The following is a 26,735-nucleotide window of genomic DNA, read 5'->3' as shown; positions in this document are numbered from 1 at the left end:
CCTGGCCCAAGAACTAATTAACACCACTGACATTTGCAGTATTATAACTGACATCTTAGTGAGAACACAGTAGATGAATGGGACGGTTCAAAGTTACTGCCTCAGGCTCTCTACAAAGACCAAATAGACACTTGCATGAAAAAAAGAGAGAAGTAAGCTGAATTTTTTGAAAGTAACAAAGATGTTTGTTCATGTTCTCAGCCAGCTTTGCCTTTTCATCCTTAGCGTGCGCAATTCCAAGAGTATTATTCTGAAGTCAATGGGATGATTTGTTTAGTAAGCAACATGACTAAGGGATTCAGAAACTGGTTCTAAATATTACAAGTTAAGCAAACCACAGAAAGCCTGAGAGCATTTTAGAAATAGAAAAATAAAAAGTGAGTCCATACCAATAAAATTGTAAAATTTTCCAACACGCTGTTCATCATGTATTTCTCTGGTAAATGCTTCAGCTTGTGTATGAAGTTGATCATATATTCACACATTGGAGAGCGATTTATTCTGTACACGAATCGGCCATTCTCAAACCTTGCATATTCAGTCTTAAAAAAACCAAAATATTTAGAATAAGGTAATTCAGAAATAACAAAAAAGTGAATAGTAAATCTGGGTTATTCTCTTTGTGTAGACAGAAAAAAGAGAAAGTGGCTCTCAGACACACACATGCCTACTTGCTAACTCCCTACCCAAGCTATGCAGTGCCTTGCTAAAAATTCAAGGGCCCTTATTTATTAAATGTTATAATATCACTACTTATTCTCTAACTTGTGAATTAAAAAACTGAACTGATGAGGATTACACAAAGGTAAGTCCAGGTCAAGTAAAAATGAATTAACCAGGAAACTCTGTGGTAAGATGATTTACAGTAGTTTCAAGGCAACTGTCTGCAAAGGCAACAGCAAAAATAAGTTTATATATTTATGCATAAATATACACATATAAACATAGCTGTATTATTGTGTGATTTAATAGGCAATTTACAAATTACAGAAAGATGCGAGACTACAGTTGGAAAAAAACAGACTGATTTAGATTGCAGGGGCTCACAAGGGGCTGAAGGAGGGTACGGCTGTGACTCCTGGACTCCTGCTGCCGAGCTACCAATTGCTCAGATCAGGTACTCAGTGGCTTATAGGGTTTTTTTGGCTTTCTCTAAGCTTGGAATAATGGAAATGATGGAAAACTTTTTTTAGTCACCATGCACAGAAAACATATTTAGTATAAGAAGGACATGAACAGTAACCAGGACATCTATAAAGGCTCAACCTGAAGATCTAGGCTAAAATTCCTGTACAAAAAACTATATTGCAGATAACACATGTGGGTGGGGGGCTTAGTACACAGAAGACAAGTTAAATTGCTGCAGTACCGTTGTACAATAAACCAACTAGCTCCCTGACTACACCATACAGTTCTGTGCTTAGAAAAGAAAAGGTAAAAAATAAATAAAGGCCCTTGTATGTTAAGAAAATAGGCAACTTTGTACTTAAAAGCTGCTTGTGACTGCAGAAAGTATGCCTTTGTGAAAAAAATAAGATAAAATAAGCATAGGTATAGATAAAATATAGCACATCATCCACAGCTTTAAAATGTTTAAAATATCTAGATGATAGAGGGTAGCTCGTCACTGTAGTACGGTTCCAAACAGGCTACATGGCTGGCCAAGTGTTTGGAAATGGGAGCAAAAGCATTTTTGCTTCTGCTTTTTTTCTGCCAGGTGATAGAGGAGGCGGCACTGATGTCAGTGGCAGGTTCCCCACTGAAGGGTGCCACAGGCAGGGTGGAAGAGGGTCTCCCAAAGCAACAAGTTACTGGGATTTTACTTGGCTGTAGTGTCGCCATTCATACAGTGATTTAAAATGAACCAAAACACTGCTGGGAAGGAAAACACTCTTTCAGGAAGGATTAGAGGAAGGAAGGAAAAGATAGGTAAGAGCAAAGTAAAGACAAGGAAGAGAAAAGCCTAAGTAAAATGAAAGGGAACCAGAGAACCATCTCACACATCCCATCACAACACTCACCTCTACTTTTTCTACTACTTGCTTTCCAAATGAGCAGACTTTGGTGGAACAGGTGATTGTCATGTTTTCTGAGCTCTCGTACTGACTAGTGACTCCATAAAATGCTCCTGTGTCATCTTGAATGTTGCAGTTTAAGTCAGCCTGTTGGGAAAAAGTAGTAGATGTTGAAGATTTTATTTTTCTTTTGACAATGTCAGTAGCGTAAGCTGTAATTAGCTCACCATTCTTTTCAGAATTAAGGGGGAGAGGGAGAACTTTTATAGTGACAATAGTTACAGTCTGTCAAGAAAGTTCCAGCCTAATTGTTGCAGTAAAAACCTTAGGGAAGTGGCACTTTTTTCAAACTTTAAACAACAGAAGACAACCCAGTATTTCTCTGGGCTACAGGTGACGTTCCTGTCTGGCAGATAGCGGATGAAGTCCCTGGAGTAAAGGGAATGATCACCTGTGAGGAGCCTGGCTCCAGAGCTGACTCCTTTGGAGGGAACCTGCCTTGCGGCTTCAAGTTCAACTGAGCCATCCCGCTCCTTAGGGGCGAGAGTTCACTTTCTCCTTTTCCTTTCTTAAAGCAATGAAATCCTCATGGCAAAGGGACACAGCTGCGCAACACAGCAATCGATCTCTGATAAGACTCTGTCAAGCCATATGGTCCTGATTCAGCAAAATACTTGACTTCATGGAACTGTACGATGCAACTCACAGGCTTCACATTAGCTGTGTGCGCACCGAGCCGTGCCTACCGCACCGACAAAATACTACTGGAAGTATTTTATTTCTTCCAGTATGTCTCTGCGGCCTGAATAACTATCCAGCTGCCTTTGATATCTAGCAACAGAGACTGAGACTTGTGGGATCAAGTAAGGAACAGTGCTACCTTTAATTATTTATATCCAAATCCAAGCCTTGTGCACAGCATGATTAATTTGGCTACAAAGCAACAGCATGGGTCACATGCTGGACCTGGCCTCCCCAGGCCTGTAGTAGCACTGAAGCTGCTCTGCCACTGTGCTCTTTGTCATCATGAATCCGTTTTCAAAAGCCCTCAACTTAAAAGACCACTGACATCGACACAGGCAGCGTCTAGGGATATCCACAGCTGGATTTGTTGATTCAGGCATTAACTCTGCTGACATCTTTGGTGCCCAAGGAGACAGAGGGTTTTCTTTTCATGTGGAAATAGCTGATCAGCTACTGCAGCGTAACATCTAAGAATTGTCTGAATTTTTAACTTACTCTGAGACGAACATTTTAGCAGAGAAATGCACTTTCGCAGCTGCTTCACTTGCAAGTCTAGCTCTGCTTTTTTCTATTGCTAATATAGAAATGTAATGGGAAAATTTTGGTAGATACATTCATGTCTACCTTGAGACTTTTTAAAAACCCAGTTTACAGGTATGTTTATTTACTAGTTAGAGTGGAACATTTATAATCCTGCCTTTACTGCAGTTCAGGTCATTTCTAACTGCTATTTAATTTTTAACTAGGCAACAACTCATTAATTCTACTTAGTGTCTGCAGTCCTTTGCGGTACAACACTCTGAGGCAATATGCTGATAATAGCACATACTGAACCAGTTTGTGGTATGGAGAAGACACAAGTCTAAGATTACTTCAGGCTGGCTTTGGTAAATTAATCAGTAGAGAAGTCTCCTGAGGTTTACACACAGTAACACAAACAGCCCTATATTTTGCATAACAGAAAGAAATCCTATTGCTATTACACCTTGTTTCTTGCACGTTTTGCATGATGTCAGCAGTTAATGTTTAATGTACATCTAAAGCAGTGTGTTCACAGTGAGCTGTAAGAAATGGTTCTAAGCGAATAGTAAATAAGCAATTTGCCATCACAGGTGGCTTGCAATCGAAACATGACAAACACCTAAACATGACAAACTGTAGTAGCCATCATGCAAGGCCACAGCTGCTCCACTGGAATTTCTGATAAAACAGTAGCATTGTTGTAAACAACAACAACAACAACAACAACAACAGTAGTAATCTCTTAAAAAGTGGTTCTTCCTGCTACTACCACGGTTACCATTTTAGTATCGAAACATTTCCTTTTTTTTTTCCTTTCAGACACAGCCAAAATATTTAAGAAATCATAACTCAAACACTCCTTACAACTTCATGTTGTCAAAGGAGTCAACCGCATAGACCTTACATTTCAATCTGTGATAACAACTGTTTATGGAGTTAAAAAAAGAGTAACTTTTCGTCTGCTGCCTTCTGATTTTGACGCCCACTGAAAAAAATACCTACTTGTTGTATTTACATGCTGACATTTAACCTGGAAAAGTAACACATGTGGCCATCTGGCACCCTGTTGATCACTCCCACAGATCTTCCAACTCTTGCTGAAATCACTAGGAGTCCTGTGTACATGAAAACGGCTGGGGCCCTGATGTTTGAATGAGGAACACTTGAAATTATCACTGAAATGTCATGATTTACTCTTATGCAATCAGGACATTGCTGCAAAAGTCCCATAGTTATAATATAGATGTGAATTATTTTTGTTTGCTTTAATTGCTCTTTTTTTTTTTTTCCTAGTCTAGCACACAATAAAGGTGTTTTCAAGGAAGGACAGAATTTTCCTTTTAAACAACAGTTTTGATGTTCAACTAATTACAGCCTGCCGAGAGCTGAACCTTTAAGACTCCTCCAAAAAGTGTAACACCAACATAAAAATCATAAGAATTGGCAACGGCAAACACTCTTAAATGAAGGCTTCACCAAAGGTTCTTTTAATACTGGAAGAATTTTGTCTGTTCACACATACTGAAACAAATCTTTCCCCTCAGTCTGGGGCGGGGGGGAGACTAGGAAGACTAGGAAGGAGTGCCTATCATTGCAAAGAGGGGATTATCATATCAAGGAAGTATTCTGAACCAGGTGTTGAAAGCTTTGTTCCATGCTGAATGCCTTTAGAAGAGAAGGAAAGACTATCACTGCTGGTAAAATACAAAACTTCGGTTAAAAAGTGATGATGAAGGACTTCCTAATCATATTGTTATGGCTTACACAGTAAGAGGTTTGTCTAAACATATACACCTGAAAGCAAAATAATATTTCTTGAACTGATGAAAGCAGGTCACAACTAAAATTCAGGGTTGTTTCCCATCTCTACTCCAAAAAGGTTATGAGACTACCAAAAAGAAAAAAAAAAGGCTGTGATAAAAATGGGCACTGCTGTGGCTATGAGAGTTGTAGATGTAGCTTTGAGCTGGAATAAGGTCATGTGTTACTGCAGTATTCCATTTTAGCAGGCTCCTTACTACAGTATTGATTCCAGTTTTTGTGTCTAAATTTTAGAAAGGATGTTGGAAAATTGGAAAGTGTTCAGAAAAGAGTTACAAGAGTGATTTCAGGTCTGGAAAACATCCTTTGTAGTGAATGACTAATGAAACTCCATCTACTTACTTTTTCCAAGGGAAGTTTTTCCACGACTTTGTCATAGCCTACAAGTTGCTACATGGGGAAGAGTCTTCTGATAGATTAAATCTTGCAGAAAAGGACATTAAAAGACAGAAAGCTAAAGCTCCGCAAAAGCTAAATGAGAAACAAGGCAGAGGCTGGTAACTGTGATGGCAATGAAATGCTGGCATAATTTTCAAATGTAGTGGGCTCACCATTACTTGGGGTCTTTTTTAACCAAGCTAAATGTCTAACTAGCAGGGATGATCTAGTTCAAGTAGGCTTTTTGTCTGGAGGCAGACATTACTCAGTGAGGTTCACTGCCTGTATTATAGAAGAGGCAAGACTAGATAAATATAATAATAGCAAAATTGAAATATAGTAATTTACCTTATTATATCAATTAATCCTCTCCTTATAATTTCCTTTTTAAATGATCCCTGCAAAAAACGTGACAACAGTCAAGCTTCTGGAGCACTGTGTTTGCAGCCTCTCGTGCTGCAACCAGCTTTGTCTAATTATTTTCTTGGTACTCTGTCTCTAGCTGTTCTCTTGCGTTTCAGACTCAGATTGCAAGTCTCCCTGGGCTACAGACCAGCTTTCCCTTCTGTACAGCTTCTCATGCAACTATGCTCTGACCAATGCCTCCAGGAATTAGGACTGGTGAGCACTATTGTAGCATATACAGATAAATAACCTTTTGAGCAGTTATTTCAAATATATTGGCATGATTTCAAATATTATGGCATTTAAAATATCATGGTATGATCCCATCACGAACAGGAGTCCATTTCCTCACTGAATTTTAAAATACAAGATCAATACAATTTAGGAAAAAAACTCCAACAGCTTAAAAACACAAATGGATTTATTTTTATTTTTATTTTTTTTACTTTCAAGAGTAAAACTCTAATTTTGATTTATTTCTAAGAGCTGAGATTTATATTAGCTGAATGCATTTGGAGGCGGTAAAGGGACTCAGCTTTCTGGCACCCTATCTGTAGCAGTTGTGTAAGAGCATGATTAATTCATTAATAAAGCATAGCTTGACAACGGGTAGCACTGAAAATATTACATATTAAGAGCACCGAGCGTTTGACGTGCTGCATGGAGAAGCCTCTGCCAGTGTGCCAGAGCAAGCACTAAAACAGAGGTAGCTGCAACCAAACTAAAGAGTAAAAATAATAATAATAAAAAATTCTCCACATTCACTTCAGAAGAGCTCTCAGGCTCTGTGTGAAAGGGGCGGGGGGGACAGCGGGTAGAGCACTCACATAATAATAACAGCTTTGGCTAACAAAAAAGCGACTCCAGCAGAAATTGCTGAGAAGAATCGAAATCTTTCCTGCTGAGTAGAAGGAAAACAGCACCTACTGGAAACAGCGGGATCTTGGGAGGGCCAGAACAATTTACGCTGGCGTTCAGTAGTTAACACTAAGCACATAAGGTCACTTATTAACAACATATAGGTTTTAACAACTGCTGACTGGAGGGAGGTGTGTTACTCATATGACTGCATCATGCCTCCCCTCCTCCTCTCCAAAGAGTGATCAAAGAGCAGAGATTCCAAATTGTGAAGCAATTTTTTTCCAACGGGAGCATCTGGGTCGTTGGCACGTTTCACCGCGCGTTACGCTGCAGCTCAGAAATTGTGTCCAGGTCTGCCACATGGTTGGGCTTGTGATGGACAGGCCAAGCTGCTCCGGCTTCCCAGCTGCTCGGCCCCTTCCACTCATTATCCGGCCTCAAACGCTAATGCCCTTGCATCAATTTATGAAGGGGTCCTCCACAAGCACCACGTGAGCTCCCTGCGCCGAGAGGGCTGAGATGGGGAAAAGAAAATGGATGTCTGCTTTCTTCCATATCTAATTTGCTTTGCATATATTTGCATGCTGGCCATAGACCCATGCACATTACAGATCCCATTTGTGAGTTGCAGATCATTTGCCAGTCAAAGCTGGCAAGTGTGCATGTGTGTGTCTGTGTGTGTGGAGGGAAATCCAAGATTCTGGATTGTGCAATATAAATTACATGTAAAAATAGAAAGAAAAAAAAAGGCAGTAGCCACAATTGTGTGTGAATGAAGGGCACAAAGAATCTCAGCACCTTTTAAGACGGCTGGAGGCACATGGGGATAAATTCAGGAGGGGGTGGGAGGAGACCACAGGCACAAGCCATTTCTGAACACTGATTACATGGGTAAATAGTTTGTTCCAGTGTATCACAAAGAGAAGGAGCATTATTTTTCATGCCACAGCTGTTTTGAATAAGAATAAATTTAACCATCCTCCTCATGTTACTTACCACTAATTATGGCATATATTTACATCTATAAAACAGTGAAATTTTGGGGGACATAATTTAATGCCCCTTTATTGTGTAGATTCCTTTATTTCTATCCCACATTTGAATTTCAAAAATGTTTAGGACTTCAAAGCATCTTTAAAACTTGCCCTAATTATAATATGCATTACTTTCTAAAACTCCTAGTTTGCATTGCAGATTCCTGCAAATGGAGGCATTCATTTTAAACATCAATTAATATCATCCATGCATCTTCAGATGAGTTTGGGTCTTTATTTCAGAGTTGCACTGAGGTCTGACTAACCTTTCCTCAGTTTGAAAAATAGTTCAAGCTACTGCAAACATTTAAAATTAAGCCAGTGGACCAGGTCAGCCGAAAGCCTGACAGCCCAATATTAATTTGTATCAACTGTTTTTCTCCTGTGTCACTAGTTAGAAAACATCCCCTCCTCCTTTCAATTGCATCTGCTTCCCATATCTGTTCCTGTAGCTGCAGAAATCAGAGTTCAGGCTTGGCACAGAGAGTTTGACAGTGTCAGAGACACAAAATCCATGGCTGCATTATTGCAAGGTCTGTTTACGCCAGCACTAAGGATCCCAACGGAGGCATTGGACCAACTGTATAATACTGTAGGTTACGTAAAGAAGTCATGGAAAAAAAGAATCCCTGCCTCAGAATTTGCTATCTGGGTCTGAGGCAAAACATGAGAGAGAAATAACTAGCTAAAACAGAAGAATTTAGTCTAGGCTGCACTGCTGAATTAACATTAAAGGTTCCTCTAACAGTGAAAAACGTTTGCCAGATCAACTAGTGCTAGATAGGGGCGAGTTACAGACCTAAAGGGAGAAAATGAGTTGTGCTTTCCTAAAGTAATTCCCTTGCCAGGGTCAATAGAGATGTATGTCATCATAACAGCAGTCATAATGAAGGTATTTGTTGGAGATGTGGCTGAGAGCCACTGGATTCAAAAGGGAGGTGGTGGGAGTTTGACAGCCATGCCATCAACATCCTGCAAGAGAAAGTGGAGAGCCAGGGGAGGCAGAGTGCTGAGCAATCAGCACCAGGGGCCAAGAAGGCAAGGCCAGCAATAATGTTTTAGACAGACAGTTTGGGGTAAAGCTGGAGGTGTGATGTGTCATTTACCTTGAAGTCTTTCAGGAAGCCTAAGTGTATTATGCAGTATTAGATAATTTAAGAATAGTAGTGAGGGGATAGCGTTAGATATCAGTATGAGTAGAACTTCAACCATAAAAGAAACCAAGAGAGGCAACAGGTGTTGACTTAGCTTTTAGATAGGCTAATCAGAACTTCAAAGACCAGAAAACTTCGGGGCCTTTCTCAAGTCATAAAAACACTTCAAGTACAAACTAACCAACAGGTATATTGACCTTACTCAGATTAAGATTAGATGGCATGAATCATACCTCATTGTTTTACATAGATTTGGCTTATTTTGTTAGTGACTAAGGTAACAGAAGCAGGATTCTCCACTCAACCTGCACCCAGGGAAGGGTTTCATCTGCAGATATTCTGCAGCTCTGTCTGAATTCCTCATCAGTGTTCTAGGAAATAACTTTTACATTTCGTTAAGAACATTTATTTTTGTTTTAATTTTATATCCTTGTAATCTCCAGTTTCATATCGTTGCCACAAATTTCCTGTGCCATATCATTAGTCTGTTGTTCCTTATTTATTCACTGTACTGAATGCACAACATACCAAGTAAAGCTCCTTCTATCCATTACTGTAAAAGCCTGTCTCTGGGGTGACTTCCCTGAACACTCTGCTTCCCAGTGACTACCTGGGATAAACAGAAGAAAAGAGTCACTGTGTTCAAGGTGCAAGACAAGGACCTGGAAATGGCTTGGCACAGCTGCAAGGCTGGTTTGTTGAGGTGGTGTAAAAGGAGAAGTTTCTTCCCTTTATACCTCCTGCACTGTTAGGTAGTAAGATGCCCAAAAGTGTGATGTCCAGATGTGTCTCCAGGACTGAGGCCAGAAGCTCATCCATTCCCAGCATCAGGCTGTATTTCACAGGAGATCCAATCTGCATGAACCAATAAACCTCTGCAAAGCAGAGCAACACTTTGCTTTGTACTCCATACCTGTGATGCTTCACAAAGCCAACTCCACAATTCCAAATGTCCTCTTGCAAGATCTCAGACCTCTCCCTCTCACTTTTGTGTAATAAACTTTATTACCTTTATCACAGGGAAAACCATGATGCTGAGAAGCCTCAATCAGAACTAAATGGGAATAAGCAAGAGGAGTACTCTTTCAGGCTACCAGAGCTAAGCCGCTTTCTGCCTTAGTCAGCCTCAGTGCAAGTGCTTGTCTCTAGTCTTCCTGTGTCCCATCTTTCCTCTCCACACTAGATTTAACATCTAAACAAAATACCCTTTTTGCTGCCTCCAGCAGCATGCTGACTTCTCTTTAAATCCATTTACAGGCTCACCATCCCTTCTGGCATTAAATCCCCACCTTTGCTTTCAAGCTTCCACATGCCATGACACCTGCCTGCTTTCCTTGTCTGGTTTCCCTTGACTTCTTTCACTCATAGTCCCTGTTTTTCTTTTGTTGATTCTCCTTAAAGTGCTTTCTCACCTGTGCTTATTTGCCCAAATTCATATTCTTCTTTTACTCACATTACAATCAAATTCCATCAAAACGTCGACTGTCACTGGACACTGATGCTAGGGTGCACTCAGTATCATACAGCGCTGTGTAAACTATCAATGGTTCAATGATAATGAAGGGAGAAGAAAACAGAAAGGATGGGAAGAGGGAAATGGTTAAATGAGTACTGTGAGTAAGCAATAACCACGCAACATGAACAGAACCTGGGAGAAGTTGAACTTTCAGAGCAGCAGGAGGTAGCGGATGGTAAGGAGAGAGTGGATACTGATTCAGAAGTGGATACTTAATTTAAAAGAAAAGGATAAGAACATAAAAATTAATCAATTTTCATATTAATAAACTTGAAGTTACTAATAGGGTCAAAAAGATTGTCAGCTTTACAGTGGCAATATATGACTGTTTAGAAAAGTTTCTCAACACTCTCCATAAAAACGGGAACAGCATCCTTTTTTTCTGAAGACATCCTATTGGAGTGAAAGAAATTAAGAACAGTGAGCTGATAGTTTAGGATCTAATTCTCATAATTAATTACACAGCCGTCTTCTGTTTTTTCTATACATATTTCTAGCTGGGGGGGAACCGGTGTAAAGTTTATTCCTAGACGGGCATTCATCGTGACTCTTGCTACACCCAAACATTGCCCCTTCCCTCTGCATCTTCCCTCTGCCTCACTCTCCCGATAAGAGAGAAAATCCACTGGACTATTTTAAGATCATGGCTCAGAAAGGCATTCTCACCATATTTTTAATGTATAACTCAGAAGGATGTTAGCGCTGTATGTTTTTTAATCTCTAAGTTAATACAACACAAAATTGTATTAAAAGACCATTATGTTGGAAGGCACAGTGAAGTTAGGAAATGTTGGATTGAACTTGCCTGCACACCCTGACTGCTGAAGTCCATCATGATACAGTCCTTAGCTACACAACTGCGCACTCGCCCTCTGAGCATCTATACAATATTTCTTTGTCGTCATTATTAAGTGTGGCCCAGTCCCTATTTCCTGCACACTACTCAAAACCTGTGCTGAACACAGAATTATTAATTTTATAAAGGTTTTCTTCATCTTGATTTTTTTTTATAAATAGCCATGAGTTTGATTTCTTGATGAGCACCTGAGGTGAAGGGATGGTATCACCCCCATGTTACAGATGGGGAACTGAGGCAAGAGTGTTAAAAGTATGCACTGCTTGTAGAAGGTCAAACAGAGAAAGCTGACACTTGAATTTTCAAAGTCCTGAGTACAACTCAGACCTTAATGATACAAAGAAGATCTCTACTGGCTTTATATACATCTTTGAGCACTCAGCACGCCTGACAATCAGTTTTCACATGGAGAAAAAGCAGAACATACAATACATTAACAACCATATCACAAATCTCTGCTGCTTCCATGTCCAATATAAAGTCTGAAGCTTGTCATTCTCTGTGGGAACTGAGAAGAGGCAAGTGAGGTGACATTCATTTTGCCAGTGGGTTTTGCAAGTATTTATTATGCACAGTGGATTGGTGAGATAACAGTCCTCAGTTCATGCCCAAGTTTTGCAAGGATATGTATTTAGTGGTCACAGATCATTAAGCTCCAAGTCCTATTCCTCTTACGCTTGTCCTGTTCCCACCTCTCACATACCTGTCTGTGCTCTGTGCCTTCATCCCTACTTTTCCTCGCAGTCTCCTTATCCCAAATGCTCCCTCTTCCCACTGCCTCCCTCTTTTTTACCCTACATTCTCACCTGCCTTTTCCAGGCTCCTGGTGCCTACTGTGTTTCAGCTCCCAGTTCTCTGCTGCCTCCTGTTCCTGGCCTCTTTGCTCAGACAGCCCTCAACTGTTTGGTCTACGGCTCCCAGTTTTAAGCCCCATGAATTTCTCAACAGATTTCTTCTGCAGTCCAGCACAGCTTCTGCTCAGTGGTTTATCCCTTCTACACCCAGATTTCAGAAAAGAGAATCTCCCTCATTCCCAGTTTCCAGTTACAAATCTGGTGCCACAAAACCTTGGTGAGATATGAAGTCTGGGATACATACAAGATGGAGAGTATTTTAGGTCACATAGATAAACTTAAACTGAAAGCAATACACACCAGGAAATATGATCATAAGCAGTGATTCCAGATCAGCCTTTTCTGATTTCAGCATTGACTTGTCCACTCTGTAATTAGACCCTGAATATGCCCCTTTCACTGAGGTTTTAAAAGACAAATTTAAAATGTTTAAATGATGACTGTTATTATTAAAAAGAGTATACCACAAAAAATACCCCAACAAATTAATGAGTAGAAAAACTTTAGTGTTAGCATAAGGTCCAGCCTGGAGATTTGATGACCCTTTTGGATGAACCTATAGCATCGCTAACAGGAGATTTTGCAAATGCATTAAGAACAATCTGATGTATCAATGAAATTTATCAGAACTAGATCAATATACAACATCTCAGCCTTCCATTCAAATTCTTCTTTCACTTTTCACTCTTGCTTACAACTGATATGAACAGATATAACTTTTGGAGTAGAGTCACATAGCTGACTAACAGAAAGACAAAGGGAAAGCAGATGTGCTCTAGCAACCAAAAAATGTTGAAGAAAAATCCTGGAACCCTCCCAGGCCCACAGTTGTCCTGCTGCACACTCAGTTCAAATCCTACTTGGTCCTATCTCCGTAAATGCAGACTGACTGCAGGGATGATACTTGTACTATTGCATTTGGCAAGAGTTCAACATTTGAAACACTAAAAAGCCGCCTTCATTTCTGCAGCTTCCCTGGTTTTTCTTGGACCACTAGATGGCAGATCCCCATTGACAAAGGAGGGCTCTCAGTACCTGTTGGCTCCTGCCCAGCAGCTGTGCCAAGCACGGCTGAGGCATGCATCTGCCTTTGCACCTTGTCTGCAACACAGACTTCTTGTGGAGCTGTCAACAAGAGCGGCTCTGGGCCAGCGTCCTACCTGAAGGATATACAGCTTTGCACTTTTAAATGACGACAGAAGAAATTTCCACCAGCACCCCAAAGGGTGCTAAACACAGGCCTTATCGACAAGAAAGGTTGTCCATGTCATGTCTTACTCACCCAGAATTTTACGAGGAAGAAAGCGTTTTGGGGCCCCTTCCCAAACAGTTCCTTTAGACCGCCCTTCTTTTCAGGAAATTTGTCATAAATCTGACGAATGTCCACCGATTCAAGCAACGGGTCACTGTAAGAATGGTTAGCATGTCCAATGTGTACGAAGAGGTGTTTATTGTACTGCAAGAAAGAAACAGGAAAATCAGTGCTGTACAAAAAGAACAGAGCTTTATTAAGGCACGGATTTGCATGCACTCCTACAGAGGACAGTGTGCTTTGATGGATTAAATGACTCACACATTACTCCTGGGACTATGATTTTCTGCAGTATGATTTTCATGGACAACTTAGTGATTGTGTCATAGCCCTTTGTGAACAAGGGTCAACATCAAAAAACCTGTGTCCCTACTGCAAACCACAAAACATGATCATCTTCAAGGAAGTAATTTACGCTGAAAGACTCAGCAGCAACATGGTGATAAAGAGCCCTTCGCAGAGCATAATAAGATGAATATGCTCATGAGGAAAGCCTGTTTCTGCATCTTTAAACCATGCCTTTTAATGTCCCATGTCCTCAGCGCCTGATTTTCTGCTAATGCCACAGAGTCCACATCTATACACCTCCTGTTGTCTATTAAAGAACCTCAAACCTCTATCTATAGCATATGCTAATGTCCCTTAACTAAAAGAGATGGAAGGGATTTTCTTCTAAGTCCAGAACAACAAGAAGGCCAGTTACTCTGTGTTGCCATTGTTACCATAGCAGTGGTCCTCCAGTATTTTGACCCATGTAAATGTAAAAGAGCCAAGCTTTTACCACTTCCCTTGGGAGCTAGCTCTATAGACTACCATCTCTGCCAAAACACATTCAGCTTCAATTTCTTAACTTCATCCCATTGCACTTCATTACAATCATTACATACAAGCAGTCCCTTTCCTGCCTGGGAGAAATCCTTGGCCCAGTGAAGTCCACGGCAACCACCCTACTGAGTCCAATATGGTCTTTCAGGGGCTGCCATTTCTCCAAGATGAGAGCACCTTTCGGCACCTGAAATGAAAGTGGAAGGACGAACCCCAAAGACCCTCTGCTAGTCAATCAGCAGCTCACAGTGACATGTGAGCGGAGTGAAGGAGCTCGAGAGTGGCAGGATTAAACACTGGGGTTTTTAACCATGCAGATCACAAAACATTTTGGTAACTCAATTAAAGGAAAGCTGATAGGCAGTCAATGAACACTGCAAAATCCTGCATATTGAACAGATGCCATATACAAGGGGCAATTCCCAAAAGCTAAGCACAAATAAAATATTTAAAACCCCAAAGTAGACCTCATTTAAGCTATTTTGTTTACAATATACCTGCTGAATGAACAAATTGAAATGACAAATCTAAATTAATTGAACATCCACTCAGAGCCTTCCTTCGGTGTAAGTAGAGTCTTCCCTAGCAGATGTACAAACCTCTGGGGAAATGGAAATGGACTGGCTAGATTTCTGCACTTAGGACATTAAATTGAAATCTATTTTAAAAACATATAGCACAGTGAAATCTGAATTTAGAATCAGAAGAAACTTATCTGTGTATGGGGCCAAAAATGAGATATGGTCCGTGCTTTTGATAGAGTTGCATTTCTTTCTTAATTTTGTGGAAGGAAAAAGGAAAGTCTAACACTTTAAGGTGTTTGCACAAGCAAGTCCAAGTTTGAGAGCACCAGTAGCACAGATTTTCCCTGCAGCACTCTTTCAAAATAATGCCATCGCAGTTTCTTCTGTGCACAAGTGGGGAAACTCGCCCTGCCTTTAGTTAGTGCATGCAGAGCCCAAAAGGTGCAGAGCTGATCCTAAGAAGCTGTTTATGCCTTGAGGAGGCATACAGGCATGGAAGAGAAATAAATGGGCAGTGGGAAGCTGAATGCACACGGGCAGGAGTGAGTGTGGCCATGAACGGTGTGCCAGCTAGCCCTCACCCAGCACTGGCTTAGCTTGCACGCTGGTCATTTACCCACAACACAGGAAATCATTGTACTGGTTGGGGACCATGAGTGACTGCCATAACAGTGTCCACGGTCAGATTTAGCATGTTATTTCATGCAGCAGTGGCAAAAGTGGACTAAGGAGAGGTTTTAACATGACAAAACGAACAAAAAAAGTTGCAAAATAATATGAGAAAGCTCCATTGCTCCAACTTTTTGTTTTTTTTCATACTGTTGTCATATATGTACCTTGCAGTATTGTAAGGAAATAACTAAACGTCATGCTGAACATTTCTTACGTATCTTGCTGCCTACAGAAAAACTTAGATCTTAGTAAAATGTGTCAGCACCCCATATACCTGGGAACTGCCAGGAACACCAAGAAGGGAGTCCAGAAATCTGCTCCTGTTGCTTTCCTAAGCTACCAGGGTGAAGATCAGGAGAACAGGGCACAGGCTGGGTCACCAAATGTAGCTACCAATGGAAGCCTATCTGCAATCTGGTGAACATCTCCATTTTTCAAGTAGAATGATGAGAATTCCTCAGTAGAGGTAAGCACTTTAGCCTTCTCTGAAAAACAAAACTGAAACATTTTCCTTCCCCCAGCACCCTCGTAGTCTGCCTAGGAGTGCCCTCCCGGGGGACGTGAGATGCCCCAAAGGATCTCTCTGCTCTCCCTCATTCAGAGTAAGGGCTTGAAAAACCATCCTCACCACTAGTGACCAGGTTAGTATTTATTTTGGGATTCTCTCAGTCTTCTCTGCTGGAGTTGTTCCAGGTAAATAACCACTTTTTTATAGGAGCAGAACTGAGGGCTCAGGTTCTCCTGCACCCAGGAAAGTGTCCTCCCCAAACGATGGGGTGGGGGGTCTCTCTCCCAGGCCCAAAGGTGGCTGTGGAGTGAAGGAGGAAGGGAGAGCTGTATTTTACAGTTTGGCAACTGCAAATTCCCAAGACAACTCACACACTGTAGCTTATTCTGCAAATCAGGAAAATATACGAATTGCTCAGTATCCAAACTTTAGTCAAAGCAAACACATTCATAGGAACATGGAGCATGAAGTCTTAATACTGTTTAAATATAAAAGCAAAGTTAAAGGCAGCTGTAAAGCTACCACAGTTGTCTGTGAAGCTCGCCAAAGTACCAGATGCTGCTGCAGCAAAAATTCTGAGCGAGTACAGTAGGACAGATGGCATGACATCACCTGACAACATTCTTAGGACAGAAATGTTTATTTTGATATTGCAATGTGTGATTATTTTCTCCTTATGTTGCTGCAATTCCTATGCTAAGTACAGTCATTACTCATCTAATTAGATATGGCATATTTCTATGAACTAACAAACAATAGTATAATATTAGGAGCAAGGTAAATGGATACTGAAATGATCTCTATCATTTTTATGCAAACATACTCCATGACAGGAATTTATGCATAGATAAAAGCAAAGAAGTTAAGTTTTATGCCTATATTTTTGAGCCCATTAGTGTCTGAAAAGGTTAAAAACATCCTCATTATATTGAGAATTCACTGTTCTTTTAGACTGTGTATTCCAGAGTCATTGCAGTACATTAGATGCTGAGGAATTTACTCATGCTACAGCATTTACAGGATTTGCATCTGGCATTGGGATAATAACATGCTTTAGATGCTGTAAACCATCATAGGTCAAATGCTGTATTTTCTGAGGATAAAAACAACATAAAAATACAAAGAACATTTTCAGCTGTATCTTCAGCATCTGCATTACACAACAAGCCCTGGAGATGGCTGCCTCTTACTGAGCTCCTTTCTTTAAAAAATTCTAACTATCCAAAGAATGCAGTAAAGCCATGAAATATGACTGTTTTCAAATAATACCACGAGAAAAATTATAATCCACTTAGGAATTTAAAAGAACCAAGATAAATTGCCAATGGCAGGGGATGCAAGTATTTAAATTGGTGCAGAACAAAGACAAATCACACACATTTGTTTTATCAGTCAGCATATATATTTGTAACAGCTCCTCACCAATTTTTTGCTTAAATTCTAAGACAATAGCCTTTCTGGTCCATGAAAAGCAGGTTCGCAAATTGCTACAGCTCTCTCTGCCACATCCCTGTGCTTCCCCACATGTGTGGAGCTAATGCCAAGCCTTGACAAGCCTGTATAGGACCAAGTTTTTTATTAAACAGTGATGGCCAAGATGCAGATGAGAGTGAAGCCAACCCTCTCAAACTTTTGGTGCAGGCGAGCGGGGTATGCAGTGGTGCTGGGGTACCTGCTGCCTTGCTGCCCCGGCCCTACATAACCATACTGAGAGCACATGGTGGGCACGTGGCTCACTGGGCCCTGCTGAGGCTGGGTGACATGGATGTGGAGCAAGGTGGAAGGCAGGCAGCTTGAGAGAGGGCCCTTGGCAGCCGCTCCTGCAGGAATGACCTTGCTTATGGGCACAGCACCCTGACTGCAATGGTGCTGCACCCTCCTGCTGCACCCAGGAGCACAATCGTGATTTCACCTTCCTGAATTGCACTTGCATGCCTGGGAGTCATCCCCAGACCGGTACAGGTGGTGTAAGCTCATCTGCAAACACCCCTGGCCCTGCAGTGGGACAGTGAGCTGGTGGCTTGCTGGACCTTGCACACCCATGGGATGGTTGAGCAGGACAGGGAGGTGGCAGCACCCCGCTGCTTTGTCAGCCCTGCATGGCCTAATAACAGCACCTTGCTAGCTGGGCTGCTCCACAAGGTCTGTAGGTTCCTGCAAATTTCAAGCATAACAACCAAGAGGGTGAGGCCATCTATATTATTACTTGCAGCAACAAATCCTTATGAGAAAATACCATGGGGAGAGGCTGGCAGCTTGAATGGATCGTAGTTTTGTGTGCCCAAAGAAACTCCACCACCCAAAGAAGTATATTAAAAAGGCTTTGCTGAAGGTCTTCTCTCTCCCTGACACAGAGGGACGGCCTCTCAGCTCTCTTTGGACTGGATATATTCTGTACTGGAGGTCAGAAGGACTACCACCACAGCTCAGAGGGATAGGTGAGTGGAAGGCAGGTGAGAGAGCCTGAGGTTTCAATGAAATGAGAGAAAACAGCACTCCTCAAATGCCTGGCACGGTGCAGTGATTCCCTCTGTACCTCCACAGACTGGTCCAGCCCATCTTTTAAAAATATACTGCTGCCTCTGCAGCAGCTGCACTTTTGGAGGAAAAAGGAGCCAGGTGGGGTGGACCGATTAAAAAACCAATCACTACTGTATCAGCAGTCTGCATGTGGCTCTAACCTGTACCCGACCCAGCCGCGGCACTGCTGTCTCACCATATCTTGTAAATCTGACACTCTTTAATTTCCTGCTGATGTAAGAAAATTACTTGGTCTGCCAACAATTTTTCTTATTTCAATCAAAACACTAACAACTGAATATTTCATTCCTGTCCTTCACTGAAGCAGATTGGGAGTTACATTTATAACATTTTAATGCTATAACTGGAGTCTGTACCAACTCCTGTTATTAAGGTTTTTAACACGTCCATGTGAAATGTGAATCAAACTTTTCTGTGCTTGTATGCTATGATACAAATGCACAGTCAATCCAGTCTTTCAAGGACCTCCACCCATTCAAATTCCTGCCTGGATCTGCTCAGAGATTGAATCAGGAATGTGAAGTAAAAGGAGATCTTTGGCTACTTTATGGTTGCAGAAATGGGGAGGTAAGTGGTGAGCGAGGGCAGTTCCCAGCCCAGACACATTAGTGTTCCCAGCACCTTGCAACTACTGCGACAGGAGTTCCAGTGTGAAACTGGGACTTGCTGGTTGGGCAAAGTGCTCACACGACACATCAGCTTTCCTGCAACAGTGAAGATGCATCCTTCAGTTCTGGCCTGTCTGATTTGAGACCCTATGGTCCTAATTCCAGAAGTGCCGAGTGCTCAGATCTGAAAATTATGCCTGAACATAGGAAGCTCTCAATAAGTATACTGCAAAATCAAGCTCATGACAAATCAAAGTGGACCCTCAAAATCAGTGGCCCATTCATCCTTTTGCACCTGAACTTCTTGGTTTGTCAAATGTGAGTAATAATGCTCCTTCATCTAAAAAATGACTGCGCTAATACATCTGTGAAATGCAAATGAGAGGAATTATAAATTCTGTTTGGAGGAGAGGTTAGACAGTGCACAGCAAGCAGGGCACGGGGCCATGCATTTCAACAAAAGAAGAAAACAAACAACTGAATAGTTGCTTATCAAAGAAGAGCCATCTACATCTACACTGAATGAAGCAGGAACAAATAAACATGTAAGCATGTAATTAACTGCTGCACTGTAGAGCTGACGTGCGAGGACATTTCCCAACTTCTCAGAGCCTGACTTTGCAGCCCAGCTAAGCAATTTTGGGGTGGGTGTAGGGATGAGGGAAGCCGCAGTGGAACGAGATGGGAAAGTGCAGGGCAGAGGCACAGCCAGGCACAAAGCCCCTTGGGGCAAGAGCAAGGGCAGATGTTTGGGGTTCAGAGCACAGGCAGGGCAGGCAGCATGGGGGAGATACACAGCCATAGCCCACCACACTGCCAATGCCCGCCCAATCCACGCGTCCCCTGGCTCTTCCTCCCTGCGGGAACAGCACAGCGCTGTGCGAGGCTGTGGGAGGCAGAGGGCCCCTCACCATGATGACCCCCCTGACTTTATGGCTCTCCTGGGCTCACTGCAGGAGCTGTGTGCCCGGGCTCTGCTCCAGCTGCCCTACAACCTCACTCACGCACTCCTTCCCTCCTCCGATTGCAAGTTTCCCTGGTCAGACTCAGTGCCCTGTGTAACGCCAGGCAGCTATCCCTGCCCTGGCAATTTTCGGCGCCCAGGCTTTGTGGGAGTGCGGGATGGGACACGGGCAGGGCTGGGGCACCGGGGCCTGGCAGAGGGAGTGACCCTCGCTGCTGGTGCACCTCTTTGGTTACGCAAAAACAGCACTTTTAATTTTGCTGGGATATTTCCAGCAGCAGCAGTGGGTCAGGCTCTGGTGGTCTTTCCACTCATCCTCAGCGCTTAACGTGGGCTGACTTTGAGGAATAAATTGTGCTCAGTCTCTCTACCCACTCCACCGAGTTTTCACCCCTGGACACTCCCTTGAAGAGCCCATGTCTTGACCCTACCACTGGGCTGGGGGAACTGGCCCAGGCCTCCTGCCACACCTCCATGTGGTCCCCCGGGAATGCCACCAGCCGGGAGGTCTGCTGCGATGCTGCGGTTTCAAGATTGGAGCCTGTGTCAATATTGGACCCCCTTAAAGTGGTTTCTTGGCACTTCTAACTACGGACACCTGAATATGAACATTTTGCAGAGTACAACATTCACTTCCCAAAGCCAGCACGTAGCTCTCCTGCACTGCAAAATAAATGACCCTTGCATTTAGTTAAACTTTATCTGAATTTAGATTAAAATGACCTCAAATCCTGAGTCTGCCACTCCAAGATGTTCATCCAAACATGGGTTTGCTTCCTTGTCCTTTCACATCACGCAGATGCTAAACCAAGGACTTCCTTACGACTGAAATGCTGAACTGCTTTTTATACTGTTTACAAGGGATCCAGAAAGGATACATGCTTTCAATAATGGATATTGTTCAAAGATGGAGGGCTTCTTTTGAAAAGATCTCATTTATTTTTCATCACTTAGGTGGTTTGATTAACTTTGGTGAATTTTACTGCATTTGGCTAATGATGGCAGGCTGTTTTTATGGCCCTTGGGCAACTGCTTTCACTTTCTGGTTCTCAGGCACAATTCTCCCTGGGCTCACAAAGCCCTTTTACAACAACAATAAAACCTGAATTAAAACATAAAGAATATTTTATTTCTTCACCACTTTTAAAAATACATTTTGAAATTTGGACCTAACACAATCTGACAGTTTGGATAGGTGGATTAATACTGAAAATGCCCATCAGCCATGTTCTTTACAGCACTATATAGATATTTTAGATGTAAAGCTGTCTGAAGTGCTCGCAGTTGAAATGATGTGGCAGCAAGAGTGAGAAACCTCGAAGAGGAAGAGAAAAAACAGCTTTTTTTTTTGTTGCGTGGTGGCAGAATTTTTCCCTGATTGGAAAGCAAGCTTGGAAAAAAAACAATTGGAATTATTATCATTTCAGTGTTGTAGTCTTTGAATTTTATACCTACTTGTGTAATAGTCAGTTGCCTAGATCCTTTCTAATCTGCTTGCATGCTCAGTTTATATTTGTTAGGGATTAAGCATTTGTCATGAACTTTCACAGAACCGCTACAGTAAAAATGGAAAGCCTCCATGAAGGAAAATCTGTCTTGAAAGCAACAGATGGGTACACAAACTTGTTATTCTGTTGAGAATATAGTTATATAGGGTAGGCATTAATTAAAGGTAACAAAAATGCTGATGCGTGGACCTATAAAGGGTAGCTTCTATGCACCATTTAGGAATTGTACTTGAGCACAAAATGCCACGAAAGGAAAACAGAGATTGACATTCGTAAACTGAAATTATTTTCATGTAAAAGAAGGAAAAATTTTACCCATCCTTAACTGCAGAGTCAGTATTCCAATATTTTGCAACTGTGCTGTCTTACATCTCCCAGACTATCTTCTGCCATGCAGAGTTACAGTGAGGGTTGCTTATTGTTTCCTTTCTATAATTTTTTCTTTCGTAAATGGAACAATTTTGTAGCTAGGCAAGGGAAAAAAGTCAACAGCCCTTCACAAGTGACAGGACTCTACGGAGCACATTTCCGACCCACCAGAATGCCCACTCTAAATTAACATAACTGCCTGACATTGAGGGGCTTTTGTACTTCTAAACACCAATTGCCATTGGAAGAACCCCAGAAATGTTTAAGGCCCCACTCCTACAATGAATTCCCTGTGGGTGGACCTTTGTGTCCACGCACAGCCCCATTGAAGTCACTGGGAGTCACCATGGGCAGACAGACTTAAATTTCTAATTGCTGTACAGGAATACAGACTGCAAGGGGCCTCCCAGGATCATCAAGTCCTGGCCCCAGGTGCCACGTCAAATAAGCCTTTTTCAATAAACTCAGAGGTTACATTTTAAGGTGGAATTGGTCTATTTTCCTCCAGTACTATGAGGCTTTCTGGCCTGGTTTGGGGTTGGGAGGGAGGGAGGAAGGGTCATCTTTTTTTTTTTTAGTACAATATTAGAAACCCATTTGATCAAAATAATACTTTATGTCATTTTCTGTAACATACAGCTATCTTTTTTTTTGGAAGATAAGTGAGTACTCTTATATGGCTCTCACGTAGCAGCATATACATGTATTTGTTTCTGAGGTCAGCAAAGGCACAAAGGCATACAGGAGATGCTGCAACCACAGGACATCTGTAAACAACTTCATATGCACACTGTGCAAAACACACATCTTGCCTTGCTTGCTATTTTTATTATTTAAAAAATAATAAAACCTCATCCTTTCTATGCTGCGCAAACCGTATCTGCAATAAAATGTTGCACCAACACAACGAAAGATGTACAAACCACAGGCAGAATTCATATTTTCTTCAACAGCACTAAATTAGGTTGGGGGTTGGGGTGTCTTTCATCTCCAAAGAGGACATTTGATGCTGGAAAAGCCCGTGCATTGTGGACAGGGAAGACTGGCAGGAGGCAGGGCCCCTCGGAGCCATCCCTGCAGACAGGCGTGCACCAGCACCTCTGCCTAGTGCCTCTCCAGCAAGTGCCCTTCTGCATCTGCCCTGGGAACTGGTCACACTGCCTTGGGTTTTTTTTTCCTATGCCCTTGTTTAAGGTCCAAATAATTGAATCTACTTAATTTGCTCTAAAAAATGCTTCCCTTTCTCCTTCCCTTTTGCGGGCAGCGGCAATGACACACTGCCTACAGGGGCTCATCCCCCAGCTCCCCATGCAGCCCTCGCACAGCATTGCCCCACTGCCCTTACAGAGTCGGTGTAAAGAACGCTCTAAATTGGGATTAATGCATGACTGGGTATGCAGTTTTCTTCGTGCCTCATTTTTGCAATGTCAAATTTGTTTATAAAAACAAATTTGGGTAGTTTGATGCTCTTTCTTCTCTAGCAAACCTCCTGCATAAATGGTCTGCATTTAAAAGGTAGGTTTCTCATCGGCATACTCACAAGCTGGGACAAGCTCCGGTAGGCCTCGCTGCACCCTCAGGAATTCCAAATAATATTAGTTCACTAAAAAAAAAGGTTTTACAGTATCTATGGGGCCATCCTGGGTAACTGCTTCTATTCAGGCCTCCACTCTTTCTCTGTAATGCAGTGAATATGCTGCATTCCCCAGAGCCTGCACCTGCCTGAAAAAGGAGAGCCCCAACATGTCCCCAGGCCGCCAGCCCACACACTGTGCATGAGCACAGGTGGCTCTGAGCCGCGCCACCACAGTGGAGCAGGACCCGCAGCTCCTTCTCCCGCCAAAGCAGCATCTTCTCCTTATTTTCCATCTGTCAGTCATGTTGCAAATATATTCACGTCACTCAACTGGTTTCATGTCACAGACCCAGAGGTGTAACGGGCAACTGCATGCTATCTGTTAAGAGTGTACTTGGTTTGAGGGAGATTTTTCTTAGAGGGAAAGACATAAAAGTTACTTAGCTGCTGAACTCTCCTTCACTCTTTTACGTAAAGCCAGGCAAATACACAGAGGCTCTATGTCACATAAGCCCATTGGGTTTGCAAATAGTTTTGCATTTTAAAAACCAATGGAAGAAGTATTATTAGGTGGTATATTGGCAAAACAGTAAATCAAAATACACTGAAATGCCATTTCATTCATATATAGCATAGTAACGCTGAGCATTACATGGCCACATCCTGTTTTTCTGATAACCTCGAGGCAAACACGTAACATCCTGGTGTGCAGCAATCTGGATATGGCAGAGCCCATAAATCAGCAGAACACGTTACATGGGGTCAGCAAGCCAAGGACTCCAAAAGCTGCGTATCGATAAAGCTGCCTCATGAGGAAACCTGGATGTTGTTCCTCTGCATCGGAAATACAAACCATTGTCTGGATGTACAGGAGCTGGGGATGGAGAAGGTGTTCCAGCTGTGGATTAGTCCCAATGAAGCTTTAGCCCACCAGAGCCAGGACTGCTGGGAATGCGTGGGAATCGGGGCCATGGGAAAGCAGAGGGATGCCAGCGAAACTGTTCAGTATCTAACAGTCAGGTAAGTACTGAGATAACTGTACCTGCTACCAAACATTTCCTCCCTCAAACTTAATTCAACCTGGCAAAATGTGACATTCAGCAAACCAACACACTGCCACATATTTAGTATATGAATAGCTGAAATATGGTACATTTTCACTGGGATGTTTCTCCCCCAGGAGCATTCCTCTGTCGTAAGGTTTCTGGGCTATGTCTCCACTCTCCATTATGCAGGGTAAACACTCCCTAGATAACAACCCTGGCCAGAGCCCATAAATGCTATGGTTTCCAGTGCTGAACTATAAAGACCAAGTGATAGGTTCTCTCTGCTCCAAGCTACTGTATTTTACCAGGAATCTGAACAAGAATGGCCCATCTATATCACCCATTCATGATAGTATTTGCTTTTCAGAAATTATCTCAGTAAAAATTCTCAGGTTCGAGCTGAAAGAAGCTCTTTTGATTTATTTGTGATGCAGTAGAAACAGTGCTAGGCTACTAATAACTGTTCATGGTAAATATACGATGATTAACATCGAGGTTCGAGACTAACTGGAGTAAATGAAACATTACAGTCAACTTCATAAACTACCCTTCCAGGTATAGTATGCAGACTAAAAATCAAAGCAAAACCAAAACCTTCCTATAAAAACATCCCCCAAAAATCAAAACCTTGGATTGGACCCTAAGACACAATTAAAGATCAAAGAAGTCTGAATAATTGGACATTTAGATAAGTAATCTCAATTTAAAAAAAAAATAAGTGATACAGTTAAATGGCACATGCTTGGGAGGCTGGAAGGGACAACCCTGATACTTGGAGGCTACCCCAATTGTCAGATATTTAAAATAATATGCATAGTTTCTATGCAAGTCCTTAATTTTGTTTCTGTTAGGAAACAGATCAAGCTTTAACTTAAAGTTTAAGTATGGAATTATTGCCAAAACCACGATGCAACTGGGTACAACTGTTAAACTAGGTCAACAGTGAGACACGTGCCATAGCAAGCCACACCTGCTTTCAGAGAGGCCTCTCACTTCTGCAAATGGGAAAAAGAGGGCAAGAATGGAAAATACAGTACTACAGTGAAAGGAATATTACACTGAGCAGCAACGAATGCAGAAACACCAGGTGCATTCCATCAGGCTTAACCCTGGAAATCATCCTCAGAAGAAGGTAGAGAGCAACAGCAAAAAGGTGAAGATTAGCAGACAAGAGGGCAACACTTACTGATTCAGGATCCCTCTGCTGTTCGAGGAAAGCCGAAAACTCCACAAGCCTGAGCTTCGTCGTACCAATGGATCGACCCTGCCACGCAGGGACTGAGGGAGCTGGAGCTGACGTAGGCTCAAATCCTAAAATAAAGGAACCATTTTCATGAAGAAGTTGGTAATTCTTCTGTTTATATTTTCTGAATGAAATATAACTGGGAATTATGCATGTAGTCCTTCGATATTTATATTAATGTTAGCAAATAATTAATTCAGAATGAGTTAATATTGGAAAAACACATAAAAATATATGGAAAAAGAGGTCTCAACCCAGCAAGCTAATAATGGTGCAAATAAAAGATCTACTTCTTTGTTTCCTTGGGGCTGTAACTCACTGTAGAATTTTTGTTTAAAATATATACTAGATTATAGAGATTTATAGAGACTTCACATAGACTTACAGCTGACCCTTCCTTGGAAACTGGCAGCAAGACTCACAGGAGATATTACTGCCTTGGGAGTCAAGAGGACTGGCCTCCATTTCTGGCTCCTAATGTGCCATATGCTACAAGTAAATCACCTCTCTTTTTGCCTGTTTCTTCTACCACTCTCAATTCCTCTCTCCTATTTAGAGCATAAGGTTTCCAAGGCAGGGATTGTCTCTTACTATGTATTTGCACATTGGGTCTTTTACTTCTTTTGCAGCTTTTAGGCAGCATTATATTACAGATAATAATAAATAATTACTGTAGAAAGCTGAATCATACCCGAAAAAGAAAAAGAAGGTTTCAAATGGATGATAAAGAGGGAATGACATGATCTAGAGAGAAGGGATGTTAACCACCATCTCTAATTCACCTCAAGAGAAAGAATAAATGCTATCTCTTGTTCGTTATCATCGAAAATTAGATGAGAAGGAAACAAAACAGTAAAAGAAGAAGGGAAAGGCAGCAGC

The 26,735-nt window shown here is 41.9% G+C and overlaps 1 protein-coding gene across 5 annotated transcripts in view; it reads right to left on the bottom strand.

Moving 5' to 3' along the window:
* Positions 1-26,735, bottom strand: part of TEAD1 (TEA domain transcription factor 1) — a 161,547-nt gene that overhangs the window by 6,381 nt on the left and 128,431 nt on the right. For all 5 annotated transcript variants that reach the window (XM_086749006.1, XM_086749010.1, XM_086749007.1 and 2 more), the window contains 4 exons: positions 25,800-25,924; positions 13,443-13,616; positions 2,022-2,162; positions 390-542 (listed from right to left, as the gene is read on the bottom strand). In XM_086749006.1, coding sequence (XP_086605132.1) covers positions 390-542; positions 2,022-2,162; positions 13,443-13,616; positions 25,800-25,924 — 593 coding nt within the window. The remainder of the gene's footprint in view (positions 1-389; positions 543-2,021; positions 2,163-13,442; positions 13,617-25,799; positions 25,925-26,735) is intronic.

This window comes from Chlamydotis macqueenii, chromosome 5 (genome assembly GCF_036417535.1).
Source record: "Chlamydotis macqueenii isolate bChlMac1 chromosome 5, bChlMac1.mat, whole genome shotgun sequence".
Lineage (NCBI taxonomy): Eukaryota > Metazoa > Chordata > Aves > Otidiformes > Otididae > Chlamydotis > Chlamydotis macqueenii.
The sequence above is the reverse complement of the archived record's forward strand: the minus strand, read 5'-3'. Positions and strand labels throughout refer to the sequence as shown.